The sequence below is a fragment of the Lepidothrix coronata genome, unplaced genomic scaffold (genome assembly GCF_001604755.1).
Source record: "Lepidothrix coronata isolate B3197 unplaced genomic scaffold, Lepidothrix_coronata-1.0 Scaffold93, whole genome shotgun sequence".
NCBI lineage: Eukaryota > Metazoa > Chordata > Aves > Passeriformes > Pipridae > Lepidothrix > Lepidothrix coronata.
The window spans coordinates 1,844,425-1,870,366 of record NW_016690273.1 but is presented as its reverse complement, the minus strand read 5'-3'; the positions used below and the strand labels follow the sequence as shown (position 1 = coordinate 1,870,366).

The following is a 25,942-nucleotide window of genomic DNA, read 5'->3' as shown; positions in this document are numbered from 1 at the left end:
ATCTTCGTCCCGGCATGGAAATAAATGTGGTTTTTTTTCTTGTTTTGCTGCTGGTGTAACGTATAAATGTCTCACAGTAACATCATTTTAACCCTTCCCTACTCCGGTCACCTCGAGCCTGCCTGCTTCCTTTCATCTGCTTCTCAATCATAACATCACTGTGACTTTGGGTCTTCATGGATATCTGAATTCCTCAATTGGAGACTTTTTGTAGCTTGCTTCACTTCATTTACCCTCTCCCACCAAAAAACTCTGGGAATGGGCTGGCGGGGAACACGCATTAACATCCCATTTTCCTCGGAATTTGTCACTCTCGCACTCTGCAATGTATAAAAGTTGCCACCAAGCCCTCCCCCTTTAACAATTGCTCTCTCATTTCTTACTAAGGTATGTACATTTTTGTCAACTAAAAATATTAGTGCTTTTTTCAACCCTCTTCCTTCTGTCCCTCCCCTCAGTCCAGACACCCCTTAACTTACTGACAAGGAGCAGGAGTTGTGTTTTAGGAGAGAACTAAATTCCAGGCTGAGAGCAGTGGCCTAATTCTACACGAGGGCAGAAGTGCTTTGATTTATAAATACTAGAAGATTACTGAAGGAGTCAGGGCCTTGCCTAGAAAAGCTTTAATTGTTAAAAATACCACTTCCATTTGAGCTAAAATTACAGGTGAAATTTTTTACTGACCTGGCAAATTCCACATTACCGAGTGGTAAAGAGAAGAATTAAGACACTGGCAGATGATCAACTCTTGGCTGTCTAACACAATATATAACTTTGCAGTAAAAGCCATTAAAGAAATCAATATTTTGCAAGAACTGCTGCAGAAACCCCCCCTTTTAAAGTACTAAAACTACTTTGGCAGCTCAGATGCTCTTTGTGTAACACTGAGCTCCGTGGCAGCTTCCCTCCAACTCCTTTTTCCTCGTGGGATTCAACTTTTCAAGCCCCACACAGTCTGAAATTCTTCCCTTGCAGCTCTTAAGGATGCAGCATTAAATTAAAATGCCTGTGAAAAGGTTAAATTTCTCTGTCTGGTTCTGTGCAAGTGATTTGGAAGTTGTTTTGAAGGCAAGTGTTCAATGCCTCAGGAGCTGCTGGTGTGTTGTAAAACCCCGGGATTGCCTAGGGAAATAAAAGGTGATTAAAGTGTACGGGATTCGTAATTGGGATTGAGGACTTTGGAGGAGCAATGGAACTGCACGAGCACAAGCCACGAGCAGAAGGCACAAATAAACCCCTATTCTCTAGAGAAAATAGTTTATATTTTATTTTATAAATAAAGGAGCTGAAACACGGGGAGAAGACTCATTTTAGATACTGTCAAAGGCAAAATCATAGGTGGACTCAGTTCCCTCCCTGGCTTTGAATCCCCTGTGATGAAGCACCTGAAATTAATGCCAAAGTTTTCACATCCTGTAGTGGGGGAGATTCAGGGTTTCACTTGCTGGGTCTTCATCCCAATTCCACAGAAATGGAGCTTTGATTTCAGATGCCAGCTGTGTTTCCTGGGGCTGTGAGGGGTTCCTGCAGTGATAATCCTCTCCACTGTTCCCTGATAGATGTAAACTCGTTCCAGCAAACAACAAAATGGATTGATGACGTCAGAACGGAACGGGGCAGTGACGTCATCATCATGCTGGTGGGGAACAAAACAGATCTAGCAGATAAAAGGTATGGAGGAATCATGAATTCATCTTTTAAATGCTCTTCTTACTCTGCTGCTGGTTTAGAAGGGGTTTTTAAATGTATTTTTGCTCCCAAAATGCTCGAGCTTGTTTTAGTTCTGACTTGAGAAATCTCGATTTTAAACCCCCTTTCGTGTGGTTAAACTGAATTTCCAGCAGCAGAATTTGGTTAAACCAAGTTTTCCAGCTGGGAATGAGTTGAGAAACCACCAACAACTTGTTCAGGAGAAAACAGTGTTAACTCCAACCTGCATCAGTAAATGAATAAACTGATGACAAGGATTTATTCTTAATAAATCTGCTCAGAAAGAAATGATAGGTGCAAATATAAATCGCATCTAAATCATGGTTGCTCCCTTTTGAGACTCCTCAGGGCTTCTCAGAAGTTTGCAAGCTGAATTATTTTTGTTAGATGTTGTACATCTTCAGCTTTTGCTGTGTTTGCTGCTTATTTTGGGTTTATGGTATTAACACAAATGATAAAGGGTCACAGAGCCAAACCTATGGATTCTGGATTTGATCAAAATCCCTGTTTCCTTGAGATCACTTCCTTCAGATTTATGGCCTCCTGTTAAGAATTATATATATATATATATGTATAAATAAAAATATATATAACCCCTCAGATACCTCATGATTTTTGTTTGGCAGCTCTTGAACTCAAATTTCCCCCCTTGTTTTAGCTCTAACAGGATGATTAATGAGAGGGACACCTATCCATGGGAAAAGGGGGACAAAATTCCTTCCATGTGAGATGGTTACACTTGGACCTTGGTTAAAACAGTTTGTTCTTGATGATCATTTTTAAATGTTAAAGGGCACTGATGGATAAATTGTTCAGACAGGGATTTAGGGGGAGTCTGGTTGGATTTTCCATGGGAATGTTGGGAGCCAGATGTGCCCTGGGAGTCTGTCTGATAGCTGAAGTGGTGATACCTGTCATGCAGGGAAAAAAAAACATTAAATGCTTTCAGAACTGTAATAAATCTTAATTTTCAAGGTGTTTTTTTTTCCTGACTCTGTGTTGTCTCCCCCAGACAAGTGTCCATCGAGGAAGGAGAGAGAAAAGCCAAAGAGTTGAATGTAATGTTCATTGAAACTAGTGCAAAAGCAGGATACAACGTAAAACAGGTGAGTGGCTCCTGCCAAAACACCCCAGTGGGACCAGGACTTCCCTGGACACTGGGAAAACTTGGACAGAGGGATGTTTGTAGTCCATGCACAGCAAGGAACATCTCGGAGTTGGGTTGTTGGCCAAGGTTCAGGAGGATCCCTGACCCTGGGACTTCTTTCCACATGATGGAAGAAGTTTTGTGAGTGAAGGATCATCCATTCCTGGATTTCTGGTAATCCAGATTTGGGGTTTAGACTGAAAGGGAGGCAAAAAGTTGGGGAAACACAGGTCTGAGGGCTGTTCCTGATCCCCTTTCAGGGAATGAACCACTCCAGGAGGAGCCTGGTGGCTTGAAATGCTGACAGTGCACAAGGGAGTGTGAACTGGGATTCCCACTCTGCTGGGAGGCACTGGAAGTGGGAGCAAATGTTCCTGGAGAGCCAAAGCTGTTTATTTCTAGTAGATGCTGAGCTGCTTTTGATGAGGAAAGCAGTGAAATGATGGGATATTGGGAAGGAATTCCTGGCTGGGAGGGTGGGGAGGCCCTGGCACAGGTTGCCCAGAGAAGCTGTGGCTGCCCCATCCCTGGAAGTGTCCAAGGCCAGGTTGGAGCAACCTGGGCTAGTGGAAGGTGTCCCTGCCCATGGCAGGGGGTGGAATGAGATGAGCTTTAAGGTCCCTTCCAGCCCCAACCACCCTGGGATTCCATGTGTGTGTGTATCCTTACGTTCTGTTTTATACATGTAGTTGCCCAGTTCGTGTGCAGAATGGTCCCAGTAGCTGCTAAAATAGGATTATAAACTCCTTTGTCCATGATAGACAGGACTGAAGGGGCTGTTATTAAAATGTCCCTTGACTTTGTGTAGAAGTAGTAAAATTATTCCCTCTCTAATGGAATAATTAGATGTGTTATCTCAGTGCTGAGATCCAGTGCATTAGCAGCCGTGGCAGTGCTGCATTCCAGGCCCCACAATTATCCTGCCACAACACAGGCTGGTAATTAAGGTTTGGATCTTTGCTGCAGTCCTTAATGAGTGCTTAGGCCTGGGGGTGTGCCCTGGAGAGCAAAGACACGAGTGGTTGTTCAAAAAGAGCTAAAAATGGATTTTTCCTCTCAGTTTTGATCCTTGTTGCAGGCATGGATTGGAATTCTCAATGATTTCAAAGCTGCAGAATATTTGTAACTCTCATTTTTTATTAGTTTAAGAAGTGGTGGTTGAAACAATTCTCAGAGGATAAGACTTAATACCACTACTTACAGAGGTTCCTGTTTTCTTGCAGCTTCTCTGCTGAATTGTATGAATTTATTTTAACTTAGTAACTTATTTATCTAATTTATTTACCAATAAATTATCCCCCTTGGCTACATCTGCTGAATGGATCCCCTCCCTTTAATAAGATCTTTAATCAGCTGAGTGTAAATCTGACCTTCCCATAACTGATAACTAAGAAGATATTTTAATTCTGTAGAACAATCCCAGTTCAAATTAATTTTCATCCAGGATTTTTAATTCAAGTGTCAAATTATTTTAGATACAAATACAGTCATATTTTGACCACATAAAATGAAATTTTATTTTTTGACTATCTGAAATGAAATTTTCTATTTTGACTACATGAAATGAACTTTAATTTTTTGACTACATGAAGTGAAATTTTATATTTTGACTGCATAAAACGAACTTTTATTTTTTGACTACATGAAATGAACTTTTACTTTTTAACTGCATAAAAGAACTTTTATTTTTTGACTGCATGAAATGAACCTTTATATTTTGACTGCATAAAATGAACTTTTATTTTTTGACTGCACGAAATAAACTTTTATTTTTTGACTGCATGAAATGAAATTTTTTACTACATGAAACAAAATTTTATGTCAAAATTAAGATATTAGCTATTAAATACTAATGTAAAGGTGAGTTTTGGAGTAGTTGGTGATTCACTGGTTTGTCACTAAGGTGCAGGTTCAGATTTAGGAATTAATTAACAGCTTGGATACTGTCAGTGGAACATATGGATTAGGGAATATGAGCTGTTTGTTTTGGAGGTTTGTTTTTTTTTTACCTTCCATATAAAATTCCTGCCTGCCAGTTTAGAAACTTCCCAGGAGCCTTCAGATGGAGAAGTGGATAACTTGCTTCGTTGAATGCCTTTAATTCATTCTGGCAGCCCTGAAAAGGCTTTAAGAGACTTTGGGATCCCTGCTCTGTTTCCACAGCCTGTGTTTCAGGGAATCTCATTGTCAGGCCCTGGATTTCATGCCCAGAATGTGTCAGGGTTGCTTTTGCTGCCCTGTCGAAGGAGAGGGGAGGGAGAGCCCTTGAATTCCTGCTTCCAGCAGTACCTGGCACATTCCATATTGGCTCTCCAGGAGCCACAGGCTGGATGTGGCCCTTGGCAGAGGAACTTTCTCATGGCAGCAGCTGAAGGGACGTGGCCCCTCACTCACCCCGGGCTCTTTCTCCTCCTCTCCCTTGATTTCTGTCCGTGTGATGGCCAAGAATTATTCCCAGAGTTGCAGAGAATGAGAATTAAGGAAAGAGTTTTGTTTGCTTTGCATCGGTTTCTTGCCTGGCTTTTCCATCTGGGCAGGGATCTTCCTGTCCTTCCCATATTGCTGCAGGAGGGTGACAGGGAAAACTGCTTTATCCTACAGTCCTTTGTGACCCTGATCCCTGGGGATTTACTGGCTGGAGTGGGAGGAAAGGCACAGTCTGGCAAATCTTGAGACTAACAGTGAGAGATGAGGGTTTTCCCCCAGGGTTTAATCGGGAAGGAGGTTGCAGAGAGGTTTTGCGTGGCTCTTTTAGTCTTTCAGCTGCTGCATTTGGGAAAAAGAAGTCCTGAATGCCCCTCAATATGTGTGTTTTTATACCCACAGAAACATTTAAACATATCTGTGTGTATATAGTCCCTGTGACAAACATTTAAACATATCTATGTGTGTGTAGTCCCTGGGTCTGTGTCAGGCCCTGTGGGAAGGCAGCTTCCTAATCATCAGGAAGTTCCCCTAATTGGATTTCCCTCCACATATGCTGTGGCTGATAAGGCAGAAGGTTAATAAGAGTGAAAGTTGATTTTCTTAGTTGCCAAATTCCTATTTTTAGTCACATAATTCAGGGGAGAAATGCAGCTAAAAGCATCGTTTTATTCCTGGTCTTAATGTAAAGCAAGGATTAGTGTATTTTAAATGGCCTTCCTGTCAGCAGCTTGGTTTAAATGCAGCAATTTCAGCTGGTTCCTTCAGCTGAGGATTTTTTAGACTCCCCAACCCTTTCCCTCTATACATTCCCCTCATTGCTTTCTGTGTATTGTACAGGGAATAAATGAAATCCCAGAATGGTTTGGGTGGAAGGGAAGTTAAAGCTCATCCAGTCCCACGGGCAGGGACACCTTCCACTAGCCCAGGTTGCTTCAGCCTGGCCTTGGACCCTTCCAAACCTTCTGTGCCAAGGACTGGGTCAAAAATGCTCTTTAAGATTCCAGCAGTGAGGAATCCATCTTGTTGGCCTGTGAGAATTTCCCTGAGGTTTTCCGGGAGCCTGGAAGGTTCTGGATCATGGTGGAGGTTCATGGAAACAGAGGGGTGTGCTGACCTTTGTTACTGTGGAGTTGGGGCCTGAAATCAGTGAGTGACATCAAGGAGCGGCTTCTCAGAGCCCTGTCCTTGTCCTGGACCACATTCCAGTGTGTGCCAGACTTCCCTGCAAAGATCCCAGCCAGACCTGGGGGCTTGGTCTCGGTGAGCTTGGAGGGGACTTGTCCAGTCGTCTTAATGTCTCCCCAGCACCATTTGGGAGCCAAACTGGTAAAGAGCCTTGGACACGGATCCAAAAGCTGCTCAGGTACCCACATTCCTGATGTGAACAGGCTGGCAGGGGCGTGGCTCGGTTTTCTGTGGAAAGTGGGTCACTGGAAATAAGTGGTTTAGCTTTGTGTCATTTGAGGAGAGGCAGGAAAACATGGAATAATGGAACACAGCAAGGCTGACGTCAGACCCAACAGCGGGCATTCTGGGATCCCGCGCTGCTGTCGGGGTGGGAACACACTGAGGGGTGGGGATCTGGAGGGCTTGGAAGCAGCTGCCGTCCTGGAGCTTGATAAGGCAGAAGTACAGAGTAGTAACATTGTCTGTAATAGGGGAAAATATTAAGGAATGTTAAAGGATTTATGTCTGGGTATTTGCTGGGTGCATCCTGATGGGATCAGGACTCTGCCAGGGCTGTTCTCCCAAGGGAAGAACCAATTAGGTGGCCATTCATAACCCTGATGGATAGTAAAGCTGTTATCTGTCCTTCCATCCATCTGATCTGTCCTGTCCTTGCCCCAGGCATGTGGAAAAGAGATCATTGCTGTCCTTGTGTGGTTCCCACAAACTGAACGTGGCAGGGATCACCCCGAGCTGAGGGACAGCCCAGAGCTGGGCTGTTCCCAGGCAGGGGTTGTTCTGGGATCAGGGAATTCCAGTGAATTCTTGTGCATTAATCTGTAGGCTGAAGAAAAGCCATGTGGTGGGAGCTACAAGGCTGAGCCTCAGGGACAAATAGGAAATGCAGGAGAGGGAATCAGTCCCGTTCCATCTGGACTCTCACCCTCCTTCAAGTGGAATAAAACTGGGAAGGGAGTTTGAGCCCAAACCCTGCTGGGAAAGTGGACCTGGTGTTCAAGTGAGGGGTGGAACTGCTTTGGGATGGCAAATGCCAAATTGTTTTGTGCTTCAGACCCCGAGTGTGGACGTGGGATAACGATGGCACCAAAAGGTGAGGCTTAGGATTGGGCACATTCCTTTGTGTGGATCACAGGGAGCCTCCATAAAAGCAGAGACTGTGGCGTTTCCAAGGAATAAAGGTTATATTTGGTGTCAGGCTGTTTTGGGCTGAGCAGTGCAAATAGTGCTGGGGGATGTGTGGAGTCATTGTTTGAACTGTATCTTCCCGGAGGGTTGGATTGTTTTCATCTGTTCCCCGTGTGGTTTCTTGCAGCTTTTCCGACGTGTGGCAGCTGCCTTGCCTGGGATGGAAAGCACACAAGACAAAAGTAGAGAAGACAGTATCCTTTATGCAGCTGTGCCAGGCATTCCCTGGAGGAAAACCCACTGCAGCCAGCTTGTGGACATCCCAAAAACAGGGGGAATAGGGGCAAGTAACCTCCAAGCTTGGATCACTGAGGGAGAAGGATTGGTGGGGTGGGAGGTTGGGCTTGGGGGTGTTGAGGGTGGAGTCAGCAGGGGAAGGATGAGGAGGTATGGGTGGAAGTATGGGAAGGTGCAAACAGATCCAGAGGAATTCTTTGCTTGGTGCTTGAACAGTTTGGATGTGGGGTGGGGGAAAACAGCTGCAAAGAGGCCTGAAGGAAACCCCTGTGGCTCTTGCAGATCTGACTGACCTAATCCCACAACAATCCTCTGTAGGTCCCTTCTCCAACCCTGCTGCTCACAGCAAGGCTCATTCCAAAATCTAGGCCAGTTTCTCAGGGTCACATCCAGGGAAACTCAGGAAATCTCCAAGGATGGAGATCCCATAACCTCCCAGGGCAGCTTGTGACAGTGCTGGAGCCCAGGCAGCATCTGTGTGGTGTGAGAGAGGACAGGACTCAACTGATGGTATGAGGGCTGGAAAAGGGATAAAGGTCTCTGCATGAACTGGAATCCCTTACCTGGCCAGGTGGGTGTGTTTGGAACAGGAACTTTTCCAGGGCTGTTGGTTTTCTTTGCAGCTGGGAAATGGAGGAGCAATGGTGCCTTGGAGGAAGGACGTGGAAGGAACGGTAGGAGGGGGACGAGCTTGGTGCTGAGATTCCATCAGAGTGCAGGGAAGAGGATTTGGGAAGCTGTGGATGGCACAGCTGAGGCACAGCTTTGTGCTTTGATCAAAACCTCATTATGCAGGTTCCCAGAAGGTTAATGAGCAACAATCTTTATTAATGAGGTGGGGGTAGAGTGCACAGGCTCTATCAGGGAGTTTGATCACCAGGCTGTAAATGGAAGTGCAATGAGGGCACTTGGAATTGGCTTCCTGCAGCCTGCAGATAGCAGCAATGGAACGGGATTATTGGGAGTGGATTTTCCATCAGCTTTTTTTGCAGGACATGGAGAGTTCAGGGATCTCAGACCACTCGTGCTCAGAGATGGAGCTGGCAGGGAATCTCTGACTTAAATACCCAGAGAGTTCAGAGCAGCCAGATGGACCAAATATTTGAATTATTGGTCTCTTGTTTCTCTTCCCGTGTTTATTTTCTCCAAACCTCTCTAAAACCAGCTTCACCCCCCTGAGGGGACAAGCTGGAAGTCCCAGGAGTGTGATCTCTGTGTTCCCTGATAAGGGAAACACTGAGGTTGGGGATTAGCATTCAAAGCTCCTCCTGGGAAAGGCTCCTTGAGGTTGGAACTGGAGGGCATCCGCTGGGAATCCGAGTGCTGCAGAGGGAGCAGCTTGTCACAGGTTCAGAGCAGCCAGCTCTGCAGTGTCCTTGTGGGATATCAGCTGGCATTGGGAGGAGGAATTCAGGCTTTGCTGGCTGGTGGTGGGGTGAGCAGAGAGGTTTGACTGGAGCAGGGATGGATGGGAATGTTCAGGATGGCACATGGGGAGTTAGGGATGTGCACAGCCTGAGGAGGAATGGCCTTGCTGGAATGTGCTGCTGGGGCTTCTGACAAAGCACACCATTTCTCTGGAATCATGGAATCACAGGATGGTTCAGCTTGGAAGGGACCTTAAAACCCATCCAGTCCCAACCCTGCCATGGGTAAGGACACCTTCCACCAGCCCAGGGTGTCCAACCTGGCCTTGGACACTTCCAGGGATGGGATACCCACTATTCCAACCCTCTCCTGCCTGTCCCAGAGCCAAGTGTGGACAGGGGAGGCAGAGGGAAGTACTTGCCTGTTGCCTGTGGAGCAGAGGAGCAGGAGTTTGGGAAGGAAGTGAGCTGTCCCTTCCTGGGTTCTTCCAGGCTCCTGCCACCTCCAGAGCTTCCATGTTCTCCTGGGTGCCCGCTGCTCTCTGGGCTGGAATACTGAATCCAGCATTGATTCCACACTGGGGGTTTCCAGGCTGGGACTGGTTCCCTCTGAACAAGCAACAGGATAAGAGGAAACAACTTCAGGTTGTGCCACGGGAGGTTTAAGTTGGATATTAGGGAAAGTTTCTTCCCTGAAAGGGTGGTCAGACACTGACACAGCTGCCCAGGGCAGGGATGGAGTCCCCATTCCTGGAGGGATTTAACAGCCATGTGGATATGGCACTTGGGAGCAGGGGTCAGTGGTGGCCTGGGCAGTGCTGCGGAATGGTTGGACTTGATGGTCTTGGAGGTCTTTTCCAACCTAAATGCTTCTGTGATTCTGTGGAAACAGTGATTAGACCCTTCAGGGTATCCACACATCTTTAATTCCTGCAGCAGGAGATCCCTGGGATCGCTGGGAAGAGCAGACTCTGGTCAGAGACAACTTTGGGGGCTGACGTTGTTTCTCCTACGTATTTATCATGGGCACGAGGGTGTGGTGAGAAACCTTGATCTCAGCTTTGCTTTGGAGCTGGTCTTTCCAAGTCTTCCAGGGAACACTGAAATTCCAGGGAAACACTGAAATTCCGGGGGAACACTGAAATTCCAGGGAAATACTGAAAACACCAGTGAGGGAAACAGAGCTGGAGACCCGTTTGCCTTAACTCCCTCCTTCCAGTGATTGACATAAAACTGGAAAAGCCTCAAGAGCAGCCTGTCAGTGAAGGAGGCTGTTCCTGCTAATCCCATGTGGCTCCCACCTTTCTCCAGAACATCACTGCTCCCCCTCCCTGTCCTCTCCATTGACTGCAGTGTGAATATTGGCTTGAACCTCCCCCTTCCTGTGATAACGTATCCCAGTTCCTCATCGCTGCCTGTCTCGTGGAGATGATTATTGGCTTCACAAGCACACACACACACACACAGAGAGAAAAATGTCAGTGTCTTCATTATTTATAAGAAAAAAAAAAAAGCCAAAATATCCCAGCGTATCCTAGTTATAACTTTAAAAAAAATGGGGAAAAAAAAAGAAAAAAAAGAGACAAAAATAGGTACAATTTCTTAATATTTGTTCCTTTTTTAATATGTTATGATACCGCACTTTGGAATGAGGGCGACCGAGTAAGTTTGGGATTGGACTTAGATGGGATGTTATGTGCAGAAGAAGGCTTGCAAATCTGACCCATTGGAGTTCTCTGAGGATCTGGGAATGCGTAGACAGCGGGAATCGTGGGCAGAGGCGGCGCATGCCGAGGGCTAAACGCTTCTCCTTGATAATCCAACAACAAAGTAAACCCAAGATCTTAATTCCCTTGAGCAGAGCGAGTCTGCCTGGTGTCCAAACCCCACCCCAGCAGGGCTTTGACACCACCACAGGCTGCTGGAGTTGGGAATTCCACGTTTCCAAGGAAGCGTGCTGGGAAATCCGGAGAGGGGCTCTCTGAGTGGGATGAGTGGCTTCTGGAGGATTTTTGGGGAGGGGAGGAAAGGGTGGATGTGCATTAGCAAAACACTTGCAGGAAACAGGGAAATAATGTTTCGAGTGCAAGATGAGTTTTAAGAGCAGGTTTTTTTTTCCTTTGTAAGTAGAAAACATGGATGAAGTGAATTATTCCTGCCTGAGAGACAGGAACGGAATGTTCCAGGTGTTTGGAGGAGGAAGCATTTTGCTTCTTTTTCTTTTTCCTTTTTTTTTTTTTTTTTTAAGGGGAAATAGTGAAATCAGGACTGGCACTAAAACCTGCCAAAGCTGATCGAAACCTTGGAAATTTGGGAGAGAGAGGGAAGAGCAGGTGGCTGCCCCAGCAGAGAGGGAATTGCTCCTGCTTTTCCAGAGCGTAGGTCGGTGGGGGAAGGGGGTGTTTACTTTGATCCTACAGAAATCTAGTTGAGACAACTTAGATGGAAAGGGAGGGACTTGAGTAGGATGGAAACCAACTTCTGATTATGCAGATTTATGCCTTTATTTTTTAGCTTTTTGGGGTTTTTTTTATGTTCAGTCTTCCGAGTCGGTTTAGTTCGATTCACTAGAGCTGTATAGTTTGGTTAAACAAGTAGCAATTCAGTTTTCTATTGAACTAAGCTTCCAAGTAACCATTTTTTTTTCTTTGGTATTTATTTCTTGGCTTAATTTGTTGGTTTTTTTTTTTACTCTGTTCAGTACTGATTTTGTGGGGTTTTTTTTTTCCTTTGGCTGAGGAATCTGTTGTAGAGCTTTTGCTGGTGTTGCTGGATGTAGCTCCCCGAAACCCACAGAATGGAACACACTAGAAGTGCACCCTTTTAATCTTTACTAGTTCATTGTGAAGTTGCTGTGTAAGTTAATAAAAAAACCACACCTGTAAATACCTTGTTTGCTGGGCAGATCTGGCCGAGTTGCAGGGAAGGAATTCCTGAGTCTGGGTTGCGATTGCTGCTTAGAAGGACAATTGCCAGGGAATATTCAGGCTCCTCCTTGGTTCTCCTTGCCCTTTTCCCTGCCACTTAAAATGGGGGAGAAGAAGGGAAATCGTCCTCACCACCACTTCCCACCAGGAAACGGGCATAAAAGAGTTGGAATTCTTCATTCCTGAGGGGCTCGTGCCCTGCCCTGGGTTTCTGGCAACTCTGCACAACAATAACTCAAAGGCAGAACGAGATGTAAAAGTGCTTTTCTAATGCAATATTAAAGGCATTAAAGGAGTTTTTTTGACGTGGCATGTCTTGAAATAAACATCAATGATATGTGACAAAGGACCATTCTTTCTTTAAAAAGAACCTGTCTGGGGGAGGGAAACCTGGCTGCTTTTCCTGTGTTGTACTGTCCTTACCCGTGCAGAAACACCTCATCCCGCTGCTTCTTCCTTGGCTTTCTTCTTCCTTTGGTTCTTCATGCAGCTTCTCCTGGTCCTCAGTTGGCTGTTTCCCACCAGCACATCCTTGGTTTTCTTGCTTCTGGTAGACCCAAGCCCCTCTGCTTCCCATGGTCCCAGGCTTTAAGCACTGGATTTGCAAGGAGCTGGCTGAGCCCGGGGGTTTCCCAGCTTTTCCTGCAAGACCTTGAGAGCAGGTTTGGCCATGATTCCCGCTAAACAAAGGTTTGGAGAGCAGCATTCCCACAGCTCCCTGGGGCTGCAGGAACATGGATGAGAGCGTGGTTTGGCACTTCTCCACCACGAGGTCCCTGGGTGTGCTCAGGTACGTTCTGATAGTCCTTGCTGTTAGTCCATGCTTAACGTGCCCACAGCCCTAATCCTAGTTCTCCAGAGAAAACACTCTTCCAAAGTGAGCACAGAAGCAACATGATCTTTATTTTTTTTTTTTTTTGCACCATCTGATTTCAGGTTTTAGTTTTTCTTTGCTCCTTGGGAACTGTGGGAACAGACCTTTCTAGTGCTGCCTTTGGTGTGATTTTTGGGGTGAGGGTCTCGGCTCTGTTTCTTTTCCCCTCCTTGCTCTGCCCTGCTCATTGTACAGCCCCATCACGCAGCTTTTCCATGCTTCACCTTTTGTCTTGATAAAAGTAGTTGAAGAAATTGTGTAAGGGGGTGGTGGGGGGGGAAAGGTTCCTTTTCTTCATGTTGGAATGTCACTGGTACCTCAGCTCTGTTTGATAATGGCAACGACGACAACAGAACAAATCCTTAGCGCTTGAACTAAATAAATACCTGTCTCATTGGAAAGCTCTGGGTCTCTTCTCTCCATCACAACACAGGTGGGAGGTGCAGCTCCGGATTTGGGGGCTGGAAGTGCTGCAGGAGGAGTTTTTTAAGGGCAACAGGAATTTTTTGGGGGGTTTCTTTGCAGAGGGAAGACGTGGAGTTGTGCGTTTGCTGTTCCTCCGGTTCCACGCGGTGTCTCTGCCGTTTTCCAGCTGTGCCTTTCTGGGCCTTTCCCGCTCTTGACATCCAGCTGTTCCCTTTCCAAGGGCCTCAGCTTCCCTGGGACACGGGTGGACCAACCCCACCTTCCCTGAGGAGGATCCTCCTTAAGCCTTGGAGCTGGGCAGGCGGGGCCGGGGAGGTGAGTACCAGTAACAGATGCTCGTGGATGAGGTATCCTTGTCTTTCCTGGAGTAGAGAATCATGGAATCACAGGATGGTTGGCTTGGAAGGGAGTCCCAATCTGCTGCCATGGGCAGGGACATCTTCCACATGGCTTGCTCCAAGCCCCTGGTCAGTAGAGAAGGGAATTCCCTGGATTTGGTGTGGGAACACCAGCATCCCAACCTCAGTCACTTGGTGAAGGGCTGTGAATCAACTAATTGGGAAGCTGTGGGGATGTGCTGGAATTCAGGGATATGGGAAGAGCCATGTGGGGACAAGTCGCTGGAGAAGGATTTTGTCACAGGGTAGTTTCTCTTCCTTGTACTTGACACCTCCAGGTCCTGGGAGCCTTTGGAAACCCCACATTCCCCTCTGGGCAGTGGGTTTGGGATGGAAGGAGCCAAGTGGGTGGTGTCTCCAAAGTGTGACAGTCCCGATTCCTCTTTGGAATTGAGCCTTGGCTCTGCCACCTCAGACACTGGGATCCCAATTTCCCTCCTCTGAAGGGGGGCTGGATTAAAATGCAGGGAAAGGGTGGGGGGCTCCCAGAGGGTGCTGGTCCCGGTGGGTCGAGCTCTGCTCTCAGCCCTGCTCCAAACTCCGACAGGGAGCGTCTGGCTCAGCCTGGATGGTGCTTGTGGCTTTTTTGCCCGCTGATGGGATCAGCCGTGATTTTTCCAGGCTGGAGCATCCACAGCATCCTCCTGGCAGCGTCTGCAGAGCCGCTGCAGCCGCCGGCGCCGTCCTCTGGCTGCAGCTGTGCTTCCAGCGGCAGAATCCTCGGCAGAGCGGAGCGCGGGGGCTCTCCTGACCTGCTGCAGCAACTCCTTTTTCCATGCTGGGCATGTCCCAGCTCCGGAAGGAAGATAAATGGGATGGGCAGGCTGCGGCACAGGCAGCTGCAAACAGCCGGCCCTCTCCTCCCATCTGCATTCCCTCCTCCCCTGCCGTTCTCCCGCTGCCTGAGCCGGGATTTCCAGGCTTGCTGGGCTTCGTTTTCACCGGTTCAATGGGTCTTTCATTGATTTAATTGACTTTTCTTCAATTGGCAAAATTACCTATTTTATTCCCCTCCCCTGCCCCTTTAACCACCTTTCCCTTCCCCACCCTGAGCAGGCACCAAAGTGGCTTTTTATAAGAAATTTGGGACCCTCTTGTAGGAGCAGGATGTAAATGCCGGGTGCGGGTGTATCGGGAATGAAACCTCAGTGGAATTGCAGTGCTGGGAGCAGCTCTGCCCTTCCCGGGAGGATGAGCAGGAGGGAAGGGCTGAAGGCAGCTGGATGATGATGCTCCTGCTGCCCCACAGCTCTGCCTCGGGGTGCTGTTCCCAAATTTTCCAGGCGAGGGAGAAAATGGGATTGATTGATTGCTGCTGGTGGTTTGGCACCGGCCTTTCCCATGTTTATCTGAGCTCGGGAGGAAATCTGAGTGGAAGTTTGAGGGTGGAATTTGAGCTTGGGTGGAAATTCAAGGTTCAATCCTGACATTTCCCGAGCTGCTTGATTTCCAGGGTCACATGGCCCCCAGCTGATTTCTGTGCTGTGGGATATTGTGGGATTCATCTTTCCAGGCAGTTTAGGGGCACACTTGGGCCTGTGAATCCTGCCATGTCCATCCTCGTTTCCAAGGAGTTTGGGAGTTATCTTAGTCGGCTCTCCCTGCTGGGAGAGAGGAGTCCTGTGAGTCTGGATTGGAGTTGGGAATGGAGTAGCTCATCCCTAATTTCTGTTCCTCAGCAGTTCTTGTCCCTCTGGTCCTGCCCGGTGGCAGCACCAAGAGCTCCTGGGAAGCCCCTTTCCCGAGCGGAGCAGAGCCCAGTCCAGGTGGTTTTGTGGACTGTGGGTCTGGTGTTTGTGCTTCCAGACTGATTTTTGAAACATTTAATTGCTCCTTTGTTCAGCTTCCTAGCGCAGGGCCTGACTGCCATCAGCTCTTCCCACCGGAATCGCTGCTGGAGGCACGTGCTGATCCATCACTGCCCTTCCCATGGATCGCTCCATGCCCCTGGGTCTTTGGGAGACCAGCACAGCAGGAGAGAAGTGGGATCAGCCCTGGGATGTTCAGGTACCACAGGGAAGGGGAGTGTGGGAGTCTGAGCTGGGCCAGCAGCTGAACGTGGCCTAGGAAGGAGGGAGGATTTCTGGGTCACGTTGCTCTTGAAAAACTTCCAGATGTTGTGCACCTTGTTTAGTGAATTGTGGAATGGTTTGGGTTGGAAGGGTTTAAATTAGATATTAAGAAGAAATTCAGCCTTGGAGCTGAGCTATCCCTGGCTTTCCCAGTACCTCGGAACTCTGGGAGGGATGGGAGATGGACACAATGGCCAGGGACACCTCCCACTATCCCAGGTTGCTCCAAGCCCCGTCCAACCTGGCCTTGGACACTTCCAGGGATGGGGCAGCCACAGCTTCTCTGGGCAACCTGTGCCAGGGCCTTCCCACCCTTCCAGGGAAGAATTCCTTCCCAATATCCCATCTATCCCTGCCCTCTGGCTGTGAGTGTCAGATCAGCGTCCGAGAAGGTGACGGTGGCTTGGACATGGAGAGGGCAGAAGGGATGAAAAGACGGGGCGGGGGGGGGGGGGGGGGGGGGGGCGGATCCTTCTCCTTTCCTGCCCTTGGGAGCTGGTGTTTTATGGTGGAATTAACCCAGGGATGGCAGTGCCTGTCACTGCACTGGTCCCTTCCCAAGCAGAGACGCCTCATCCCACAAATCCAGGATGCAAAGGAGCTGCTCTGCCAGTGCAGGATGGTGGTTCCCCTGCACAGAAGCAGGATTTTTGGGACAGCTTTGTCCCTTCTGTGCCTCTTTGGGGTCTTTATGGCATGTTCAGAGGCTGGGGTGGGATCCCTGGGGATGCTCCAGCCCTGCTCCTGTGAGGAGCTGAGGCATTTTAGAGCCTTCACACTGCCCTCGGGGCTCCCAGCTGGAAAGGGAGGGAGGTAAAGGGGTGCAGGAGGAGACAGGGGAGCTGGTGCTGTGCAGCTCTCGAGGGGGACACAACCCTTCCCACCCTCTGGAATGGCCCAGGCTGAGCAGCCCCTCCTCCACCTCACTCACCACAGGCCAGGGCTGGTTTTTCGCTGCCTTTATTAGACCGCACAGGGGGTTGTGTTTTTATTCCCTTCCTGGGAGCAGATGCAGCAGGAGGGAGGCAGGGAAGGCAGGAGAGGATGAGGATGTGCATGGGGATATCCCAAACCCCCTCAGTGCAGGGATGAGCTGATCCAGGGCTTTACTGGCAGAGCTGGGTGCTGGTGTCACTGGTGGTTCTTTATCCAGCTGTGGGGTCTGTTTGTAATTCCTACATTTGTTTAATGTCAGTGCTGTCTCCAGGATAAAACCTTGGTTGTAAGGGTGATGCTCAGCAGCTGCTCCTCATCCCCTTCCTGTGCCATTCCCTGTGCTGCCCAAAAAACCCAGGAGCTGCTGCTTGTCCCCAGGCCTGACCATGTGTGTCCCCTCTATCCCAAATCCCAGCTGAGAAGTTCCTGGCTTGGCTGCCAGGAAGGATCCTGGTCCCCAGGGAGAGCTGCCCTTCTCCCCCTCCTAAAAATCAGGGTGCTGCGTGTCCCTCCCACTTGGCTAGGATATTCCCTGGGCTCTTCCCAGCTCAGTTCCCAGGGGTTTAACTCCAGTTCCTGGGGGTTTTGCACCATTTCTCCAGCTTGGCCGGGCCCAGGGGACTGGTGTGGTGCTGGAAAGGGGTGGGAATCCTGCAAAGGTTTTCATCCTCCTTAATCCTTTACCCCTCTCTTGAGCATCCCTGTGGCTGCCCCTTGTGTCAACTCCTGCTCCAGTGCTGGAGCCTCTCCCAGAAAAAGCCCCTAAAAAGCCTCTTCATGGAGCTCACCCAGCCAAAAAGAAATCCAGCCACTTCCCCCAAATTAACTCCCCCTTGCTCCCAAATCCAGGTATTTGTGCAGCCAGCTCCCTCTAGAGATTCGGGGTGAGGAACTGCACCCCGCCCTCTGCCGACAGCCCCGGCAGCTCCCAGGCCCTTTCCCGCTGGGAATCGGATGCTGTGGAGTTCTGGGGTGGGTTTCAGGGGGTCTCTGAAGCATGAGGGGGGTTATTCAATGCAGAAGCTGGGGCTGGCAGGAGGGTGGGTGTGGGGTCTCTGCCCCCAGGGTTTTGGGGGGGGCTCAGGGCAGGTTCCAAGCCAGGGGTGAGTTAAACTGGGCTGGGGGTGCTGCGACCTGGTTAGGGGGGCCGTGCCCCAGTTTGGGGGGGCTCCTAAAACCAGCAGGGCATCCACATGAAGGAGCCCAGGGCGGCGCCGGTGGCCGCTCCCGCCAGCAGCCCCAGCGCCATCTGGTCCCCGGACACGCGGTAGGGATCCTCCCGCACGATCACGTGGGTCACCCCGGGACCTGCCAGGGAAAACGGGGAGGAAGGGGGTGAGCCAGGGGGGCACCGCCCTCCCGACACCCCCCCAGTGCCACCAGCAGGGCCACCCACCTCCGTACTGGTGGCCGTAGTGGCCCGAGCTGATGTAGGCGGCCTGGTGCGAGTCCAGCGGCACCGTCTGGTAATAGTCGTCGTCGTAGGGGTCGTACACGTGCACCTGGGGCAGGGGGGGTCAGCAGGGGGGCTCGGGGGCCTGTGCCCCCCTGTCACCCCGGGGGGGACGGGGACGGGGCCGCTTGGGGACCCTTGTGCTGCTGCCGGGGGATCCGGAGGGGCTGAAGGGCTGGAGCAGCCTGGGCTCAGCATCGGCATCGTCTGCCCCTGCTCAGCCACCCTGGGTCTGCTGCCCCTCACTCTGACCCTGCCCTGGCACCTTAGCAGTGTCTCTGTCACCTTAGCGGTGTCCCTGTCACCTTAACTGTGTTCCTGTCACCTTAACTGTGTTCCACCAACTCAGCTCTGCCCCTATTCCTCTTAACAGTGTCCCTGTCACCTTACCTGTGTCCCTGTCACCTTGCTGATGTCCCTGTCACTTTAACTTTGCTCCCATTCCCTTTAAGAGTGTCCCTATCACCTTAACTGTGTCCTACCACCCCAACTCTGCTCCCGCTCCCCTTAATGGTGTCCCACTCCCTTTAACTGTGTCCCTGTCACCTCAACTCTGCTCCCATTCCTCTTAATGGTGTTCCTGTCACCTCAGCTGTGTCCCTGTCACTCAGTGGTGTCCTACCAGCTTAACTCTGCCCCCATTCCCCTTAGTGATGTCCTGTTCCCCTTAGCTGTGTCCCTGTCACCTCAACTCTGCTCCCATTCCCCTTAACTGTGTCCCCATAGCCCTGTGTCCCCTGCCACCTTAACTCTGCCCTGTCACCTCCCCTGCACTGCACAGGGTCCCCTCGGCTCTGTCCCCTCCCACCAGTGGTGGCATCCAACACTTCCCCCCTTCTCCCCTGTGGCTCCAGGGACTTCCCTCCCTGTGCCCCCCTGTGCATGAGGGGTCTCGAGGAGCCCCCCAAGCTCTGGGTCAGCCCTGGGTGAGGGCTGGGGTTGGGGTAACCTGCCCCCCTCCATTCCAAATCCCAAATCCCAGGGTGGGATGTGCCCCTGCTCTGGGGCACGAAGCCTCACCGGGGTGGATTTAGCCTCCAGCACAGCCATCTTCCAAGCACTGCAACAAAACAGAGGGACTTGGATTTGGGGGTGCTGGGGGTGGGAATTGTCCCTATTCCTCCCCCAGGGACCTGGATGTGGCACTAATCCCTAATTCCCTCTTGAGGAGCACTGGGATAACAGGTGGGGATGGGAAGGTGCCAGGAGGTGCCAAACACCACAGGGCAGTTCCTGGGAATGGGCTCAGCTAAAACCACGTCAGGCAGGAATATGGCATCCAAATTTAGGGGGAAAAGCAGGTAATGGGAGAATTTCCATCCAGCTGGGGCCAAACTCAGTTAATCAAGCTCAGCTTGGCCATGGCTGAACTGTCCCTCCATCCCAGCTCAGCTGAAGCTTTCCCACTTTTAATTTTTTACAATTAAAAAAAGCTTTTATTAAAAAAAGCCCAGTTTTATAAAAATAAATTTTTAACCTTATTTCCAGTTTTCTTTTAGAAATCGAGAGAAGGGGAGCAGTGCTAAAAACAGGGGTTTGCCTAAAGCCAGAGGGGACTTCACATTCCCACTATTTATCCCTATTAACCAATGGAATCCCTTTTCCAGGGATCCTCAGTCGGGCCAAGAGGGGATTTGTGATCCATGAGGAAATCCCACCCCACAGGGGACGGACTGCTTAAAAACAGCTGCTTCTGCCTCGGGATTATCCAGCGGGAAACCCAAACCTCCTCCTGCGCCTTTTGCCCCGTGAGTGGGTTTGAGGGAACAGGGGCTGTGGGAGGGGGTTTAGCCATGGGTGGGACGTGGTGGGAGCGGCACAGGGCTCTTCCCAGGCTGGGATAATCGGGATGAGAAGGGCCCCGAGGGGGTGGCAGCTTACACGGCGTCGTCCTGGCTCTCGGCGCACAGCGTGGTCTTGGAGCCGTCCCGCAGCACCACGGTCAGGAGGCATTCCCGGCTCCTCCCCTCGGGAGGCTGCACGTCTGGGAATGTGAAGGCAGGGGTCAGCCTCAGCCAAGACCCAAGACCCTCCCTGTCCGCCCCTCCGTGTCTGCCCCTTGGGTTCCAATTCCCCCTGGCACAAGAGCTGATGGATGCAGCATTAAATAACTGCACTGGGGGATTCATTTGGGCTCTGTCAGGATCCTAAAGGTTAAAAGGAACACGAGGATTGGGCTGGTGGGCAGAAACCTCCACCCCCAGGGCAGAAAGGATGTGGAAGGGCAAGAAACTGCCAAAAATGTGCCCGAGCTGCATCTGCTTTGAACTTGCCAGAGTGCACCCAAATTTCGTAGGAACGGGAGACGCTCCTCACTGGATTTGCACCACGAGCTCCAGCAGGAAAAAAACCTTAAATCCATGAGGCTCCTGTGCCTTGCCCTGTTTTCCAGGCTCAGCAGGACCCTTGGGGTGAGCACACAAAGCTTTGGGATTGTGCTCCCACGGCAGCTCCAGCCCCAGAAAGGCTCTTTGTGCAGCAGCCGTGGGCTGTGGGGCCCAGCCAAGCCGGGCTTTGTTCTCCCTGTTTGTGCGAGACGGAGACGGATGAGTCAGGAACGTGGGATCATGTTTTCAACAAGCACAAACCAGAAGGAGAGTCCCTCCTTCCTTCCCTCCTTCCTTATGGAAAAGCAATGGGAGAGAAGATGCAATGAGCATCTCCTGGGGGATGGCTTGGGAAAGGAGTGAATGAGGCAGCCCGGGTTAATTTTGGGGTATCCTGGATGTGCACGGGCAGAGCAGGATTTGGAAGGGTCACAGCCACCTGGAGAGCCCTGGGATGGGGTTGGGAATGTGGGGCTTGGCTCACCCTTGCACTCCCGGCCGATCCGGACGTCCCGGCAGCTGTACTTGATGTGGATCCGGCCGTCCATGTCCCGCTGCGTCTCATCGTGGTAGTAAACCAGGCTGCCGTCCAGGTACAGCACAAACCAGTTCCTCTTCCAGCGGCGCAGGATGGAGCCTGGTGGCACGGGGAGGAGGTGAAGGACCCCGGTGATCCCGCTGGGACACAACCAACTCGCTCACAAGACCCCCGTGCCATCCCCCGGACTCGCAGCCGGATCCCTCCAGCTCCCGCGAGCCGCTGGACACCTGTGCCTGGCACGGGCATCCAGGGCACCGTGACCAGGTGGCTTTGAATTTCAAGGGGCTGCCAAAAAAGCCATCAGGGCGTCTTGGAGCTGCCCGGGAAGGGCTCCAGCCCCGGACATGGAGCCGTGTGTCTGTTCCCGTGGCAGCGGCCCCTCTCCCCGCTTACGTAAATCCCACAATCTCCCTGCCGTGGATTAACCGCCCAGGTCGGGGCTCCTCGTGTCCCCCCACTCCCTGCCTCTTCCCAGCATCCCAGAACGTCTCCTGGTTTTTTTTCGGGGAGGGCTCCCAGCCTGGAAAGCCAAAGGGTCGCACTTACTCTGCCGCCAAAGCCAACCGCTCTTCACCAGCGCCATGGCTGCCCGAGGGTGTCCCGGATCCGCTGGCACGGGAAAAATAACGGGGTTAAAACAGCAGCTCCTGCCTCTCCCCCCGGCTCTCACCTCCCTCCAGCCTCCGGGAGGGAAGTGGGGTGGGGATTCACTCTTGTTGCTCCTGGTTTTTTTGGGGGATGAGCTCAGCGCGCGGGTTAATCGGGGTTAGACAGACGCGGGATTTCGTCATGTGGGAAACGTCGCGAAGGCAGGAGGAGGAACTCCAGCCACCTTGCTCTCTGCCTCTAATCCCATTGGGATTTAGGGATTATCAGCCCGTGGAGGTAAGTGGAGAAATCCGGGCGGTGGATGCAAACAGGCAGTGGCTCCCCATGGCCCCAGTAACTTTCCACGGGCAACGACACCTGCACTTGTTTGTTTTCCCTGCCTGGGTGGAAATTAGTCCATAACAAGGCCATGAAGTCATCGCTCCCCAGGTCCCCGAGCAGAGCCAGCACCCCAGGGACAGGCAAAGAGCTGTTCCCTGGCCATGCCTTCCCCTCCCATCCACCACTCAGCTGGGAATCCCAGTGCTGGGAGCTCAGTGCTCTGGGATGGCCTCCAGGACCGCCTGGCTGGATCCCCACCGGGTCTGGGGGGCACAGGAAGGCACAGCCTCCCTTTCCCACCCCCACCCCCCGTAACTCTGGGTTACCCAACACCTGAATCTCTGAGTATCCACATCCCCAGGAAGTTTGCAGCCTGGCACAGTCACCCCTCCCTGCCCACATTCCTGGGAGCTCACAGCCCATGGATACACCTCCATCCCCTGGCACCCTCCCCCAGGTCTCCCCATCCCTCTCATCCCTATCCTGCTCTACTTGCAGCCCCTTGGAGCCCACATCCCACCTCCCCTGGCACCTTTTCCCCCTGTACCCCACCCCGCAGTACTGGCACCCCCTGGCACTCCCACCGCCCCGGTAATTCCCATCCCGGTACTTCCCATCTCTGGTACCCCCCATCCCCAGTATCCCCATCCGTGGTACCCCGTCTGCGGTACCTCCACCCCTATATCCCCATCCCTGGTATCCCCATCCCTGGTATCCCCATCCCTGGTATCCCCATCCCGGGTATCCCCATCCCGAGTATCCCCATCCCCGGTCCCCCCGCGCCCGCGGAGCTCCCCGCGCATCCCTCACCGGGCGGAGGCGTTGGATCTCCGCTGCGGGATGCGCTGCGCTCCGCTCCCGCCGCCCGGCCCTCCCCGCCCGCGCGGATCGCCGGGAGCTGTAGTCCAGGACCAGCATCCCAAAGCGCCGGCCAAGCGGGAAAAGTGCCGCTTCCCAGCCGTTTATCCCGGAAAAGCTGGCGCGCGCTGCCCTGCGCGGCGGGGACGGTGCCACCGGGGGTGCGCGTGGTGGATCCAGCACCTCCCCATCCCCTCTAATCCCGTCTTTTCCTCGGGAGCCGGAGCACATCCAGGGATGTGGGTGCCCTCAGGAGGGGGATCAGCCATGGAGCCCCAAAGCCATGGACGGGGTGCCCGGTGGGGGGGGCTCCTACCCCACGCAGAATGGGAATGGGGAGAGAAGATGCTCGGGGGATGCAGGATTTCCCTCCGGAGCTGGGAATGGCTCTGAGGAGGCGTCTCCTGCCGTGGAGCACAAGTTGGGAACAACCCAACATTTTAAGCACTAGGGTGCTCATCTGAGTTAAATTCCCAAGTGGAGGGAACAATCCTCAGGACCAAAATCAAGGCCTTCTGCTGGAATTAAAACCATCCCGAGCTCTGGAGATGAATGCGGTCAAGTCACACCTGCCCAAAGGGCTGGAAAAGCTCCTGGAATTACACGTTGTTGGAACCCTCCACCCTGCTCCGGACAGCAGAGGCATTCCCAGGGAAACACACGGGCATTTCTGGGAGCAGGCAGGATCTCTGTGGGGACAGGGATGTGCTTCTATCAGGAAAGGCCTGTGGTGGAAGTCCAGAGTCTCCCCCAAAAGCTGCCCTGGGAAGGAAACAGCACATTTCCTACAGCTCCACTCACGTGCTGGGAACAGGCCTGGGATACCTCATGGAGCAGAATTCCCAGTGTCCAGCTGCTGTTCTTTGCCTTCAAACACAAGTCAGGTGCAGTCAAGGCTGGGCTTTATAAAGGTGTTTATTAAGTACATGGCAGCCCTTAATATATATGAACCCCCCCAATAATATGAAACAATACATAAAAAATTCTATTCCAGCAGTTTTTTCCACGGAAAGCCCTTTCCTCTCCTCTCCCTCCAGCACCAGCTTTGCAGAAGGAATTAAATTAATCCAGCAGGGCTGGATGATCCCAAAGGAGTTATATTGGGATCCCCCCCATCAGCCAGGGCACACCCACAGCCTGGTGTGTCCCTCCACACCTGGTTATCCAGCTGCAAAACATCCTGGGGGTGCTGAATATTCCCAAAATCCGGGACATTATTTGGAAATCAGGTGCTGGATGTTTTGTCCTGCAATGAATCTGTAAAAAAAGTTCCCTTAGAAAGGGATGGGGACTGATATTTGGATTTACCCTGGGTTATTCACAGGGATTGGGCTGCCCAGTTTGGCATAAATTTATCTCCAAGCTTTTCCATCGCTTTTCCTCTTGGTGTGGGATTTGGGGGGCCTGGCTTATTAATTTTTTTTGTAAACTGTGGGGTTTTTTTTCATTAAATAGGATAAATTTGTGGTCCTCAGGGTGGAAAAGGCGATCCAAGGAGCCAGGAGGTTCTTTCCAGCCGGTGGTGGAAGAAAGGAGAGGATTCCATGGGGGAACACACTCGGCCCCTCGCTCAGGAGAGCCAAGTCTGGGATTCTCCCTCATTTTCCAAAGCAATTGGGTGCTGTTTAATAAAAAAGGCTGACTTTGGCACCTCCAGTTTGTCTTTCCTCCAGCTGGGCTCGTGCCTGGTTGGGTTCTCCAGGATTTTGGGCAGGAAACAAAGGAATTTTGAAACTCTTCCCACATCCCAGGGAAACGGGGTCTCCCTGTGGATTCTCCCTGACTCCTGGGGACAGAAGTTCTGGGAGTTCAGAGCCAAACCTGGGGAGCAACATTCAACACTTGCCATTCCTCTCACTCCCACATTCCTGCCGGAGGGACCTTGTCACCCCTGCCCAGCTCCCTGATTCTCCGGGGAGCTTTTCCACGTCCATTGCTCGGGAAACAACGTTTCCAGTGGGAATCTGCACAAAAAAGTTTTGAGGGGTTAAAGGGAGATATGCAAGGACAGAGCCTTGTCCACGTCAGTCCTGGGTGGAGACCCACAGGAATTCTTCATCTCTTTCCAAAAATACTCCTTTTCCCTGCTCTAAACAGGGGCAGAGGCTGGTTTTGGGATGAGGGAGTGGTTTGGGATGAGAAGGTGGTTTGGGATGAGGGGCTGGGTTTGGGGTGTGAGGGACTGGTTTGGAGGATGAGGGGCTGTTTTGAGGAGCTGGTTTGGGGGGTGAGGGGCTGTTTTGGGGTCAGAAGGCAAGGACAGACCCCCACGACGAGGGGGTTGTTGATGTGAGGGTAAGGCCGGGCCCCGCCGCTCCCCACTCCCCTCTGGCTGCCGTCCCGCAGCCCTGCCTGGCCGGGCGACCCGTGGAGAGTCTCCCGGAGCCGTCTCCCGATCCCAGATCCCCGCGGGATCCCCCTTTGGCACCGCCCGACCCGCGGCCTTCTCGCTTCGCGCAGCCGCCGCGGACTACAACTCCCGCCATGCCTCACCGAACTACAGCTCCCACCGTGCCTTGCGGCGCGCCCTCCGCACTACAGTTCCCGGCATGCCCCGCGCCCGCCCGGGCCCTGCTGCCGTGTCTCTTCCCCTCCGCCCGCCGCGCGGACTACGCTACCCCTCATGCTTCGCGCGGGGCGGCCGCCGGCGGCCGCGGCGGCGGCGCGCGGGGCATGCCGGGAGCTGTAGTCCCCGCGGGGCAGCGGCTGTAACGGTCCCGCTGGTGGTACTGCCCCCCCCCTCCCTCCCCCCTTTCCCATTCCCGGCTGGCGGCTGCGGGAGCAGCGGGAAGAGGAGGAGGAGGAGGAAAGGGAGAGGTGCTGTACCGGCACAGGGGCCGCCGCCGCCCGAGCAGCCGCAGGTGAGACGAGGGGAAGCGGCGGGGGGACAGCCCCGGGTGACAGCGGCGGGGTCGTGGGGGGGTGTTGAGTGCGGGGTC

General features: G+C 51.9%; 3 protein-coding genes and 1 long non-coding RNA gene across 9 annotated transcripts in view; 3 read left to right on the top strand and 1 right to left on the bottom strand.

Moving 5' to 3' along the window:
- The window catches only part of RAB6A (RAB6A, member RAS oncogene family), a 43,319-nt gene extending 29,856 nt beyond the window's left edge, over positions 1-13,463 (top strand). For both annotated transcript variants that reach the window (XM_017821896.1, XM_017821895.1), the window contains exons 5-8: positions 1,560-1,671; positions 2,723-2,816; positions 7,785-7,851; positions 10,481-13,463. In XM_017821896.1, the coding sequence (XP_017677385.1) occupies positions 1,560-1,671; positions 2,723-2,816; positions 7,785-7,851; positions 10,481-10,545 (338 nt within the window). In that variant the 3' untranslated portion in view covers positions 10,546-13,463. The remainder of the gene's footprint in view (positions 1-1,559; positions 1,672-2,722; positions 2,817-7,784; positions 7,852-10,480) is intronic.
- A 3,424-nt stretch (positions 13,464-16,887) lies between these two features.
- On the bottom strand, positions 16,888-23,020 carry PLEKHB1 (pleckstrin homology domain containing B1). Of its 2 annotated transcripts, none has more exons than XM_017821897.1 (7): positions 22,956-23,020; positions 21,762-21,821; positions 21,159-21,311; positions 20,229-20,331; positions 19,368-19,407; positions 18,291-18,396; positions 16,888-18,202 (listed from the first exon to the last, which is right to left on the bottom strand). In XM_017821897.1, exons 2-7 carry the CDS (start codon positions 21,796-21,798, stop codon positions 18,066-18,068), a joined length of 576 nt encoding a protein of 191 aa, XP_017677386.1. In that variant the 5' UTR covers positions 21,799-21,821; positions 22,956-23,020; the 3' UTR covers positions 16,888-18,065. The 2 variants fall into 2 exon arrangements, with proteins under 2 accessions (XP_017677386.1, XP_017677387.1); XM_017821898.1 differs by having other exon boundaries at positions 21,762-21,824; positions 22,956-23,017.
- Positions 23,021-23,099: 79 nt separating this feature from the next.
- Positions 23,100-24,653, top strand: LOC108500726. Its single transcript, XR_001875975.1, has 2 exons — positions 23,100-23,887; positions 24,459-24,653. It is a non-coding gene; the product is annotated as an uncharacterized LOC108500726 (long non-coding RNA).
- Positions 24,654-25,758: 1,105 nt separating this feature from the next.
- Positions 25,759-25,942, top strand: part of FAM168A (family with sequence similarity 168 member A) — an 89,636-nt gene continuing 89,452 nt past the window's right edge. For 2 of the 4 annotated variants that reach the window (XM_017821921.1, XM_017821920.1), the window contains exon 1: positions 25,760-25,864. The gene's annotated coding sequence lies outside the window, so the exon portion shown is untranslated. Of the gene's footprint in view, positions 25,865-25,942 lie in introns of all 4 variants that reach the window. The other 2 variants (XM_017821924.1, XM_017821923.1) reach the window with 2 other exon arrangements.

What these genes read in the sequence shown, in the direction of transcription:
- PLEKHB1 (XM_017821897.1), bottom strand. Translation starts at nt 21,798, where the DNA reads ATGGCGCTGGTGAAGAGCGGTTGGCTTTGGCGGCAGA. An exon ending in CGGTTGGCTTTGGCGGCAGA is followed by an intron (nt 21,312 to 21,761) that starts GTAAGTGCGACC and finishes CCGTGCCACCAG; the next exon opens with GCTCCATCCTGCGCCGCTGG. An exon ending in GAGAGCCAGGACGACGCCGT is followed by an intron (nt 19,408 to 20,228) that starts GTAAGCTGCCAC and finishes GTTTTGTTGCAG; the next exon opens with TGCTTGGAAGATGGCTGTGC.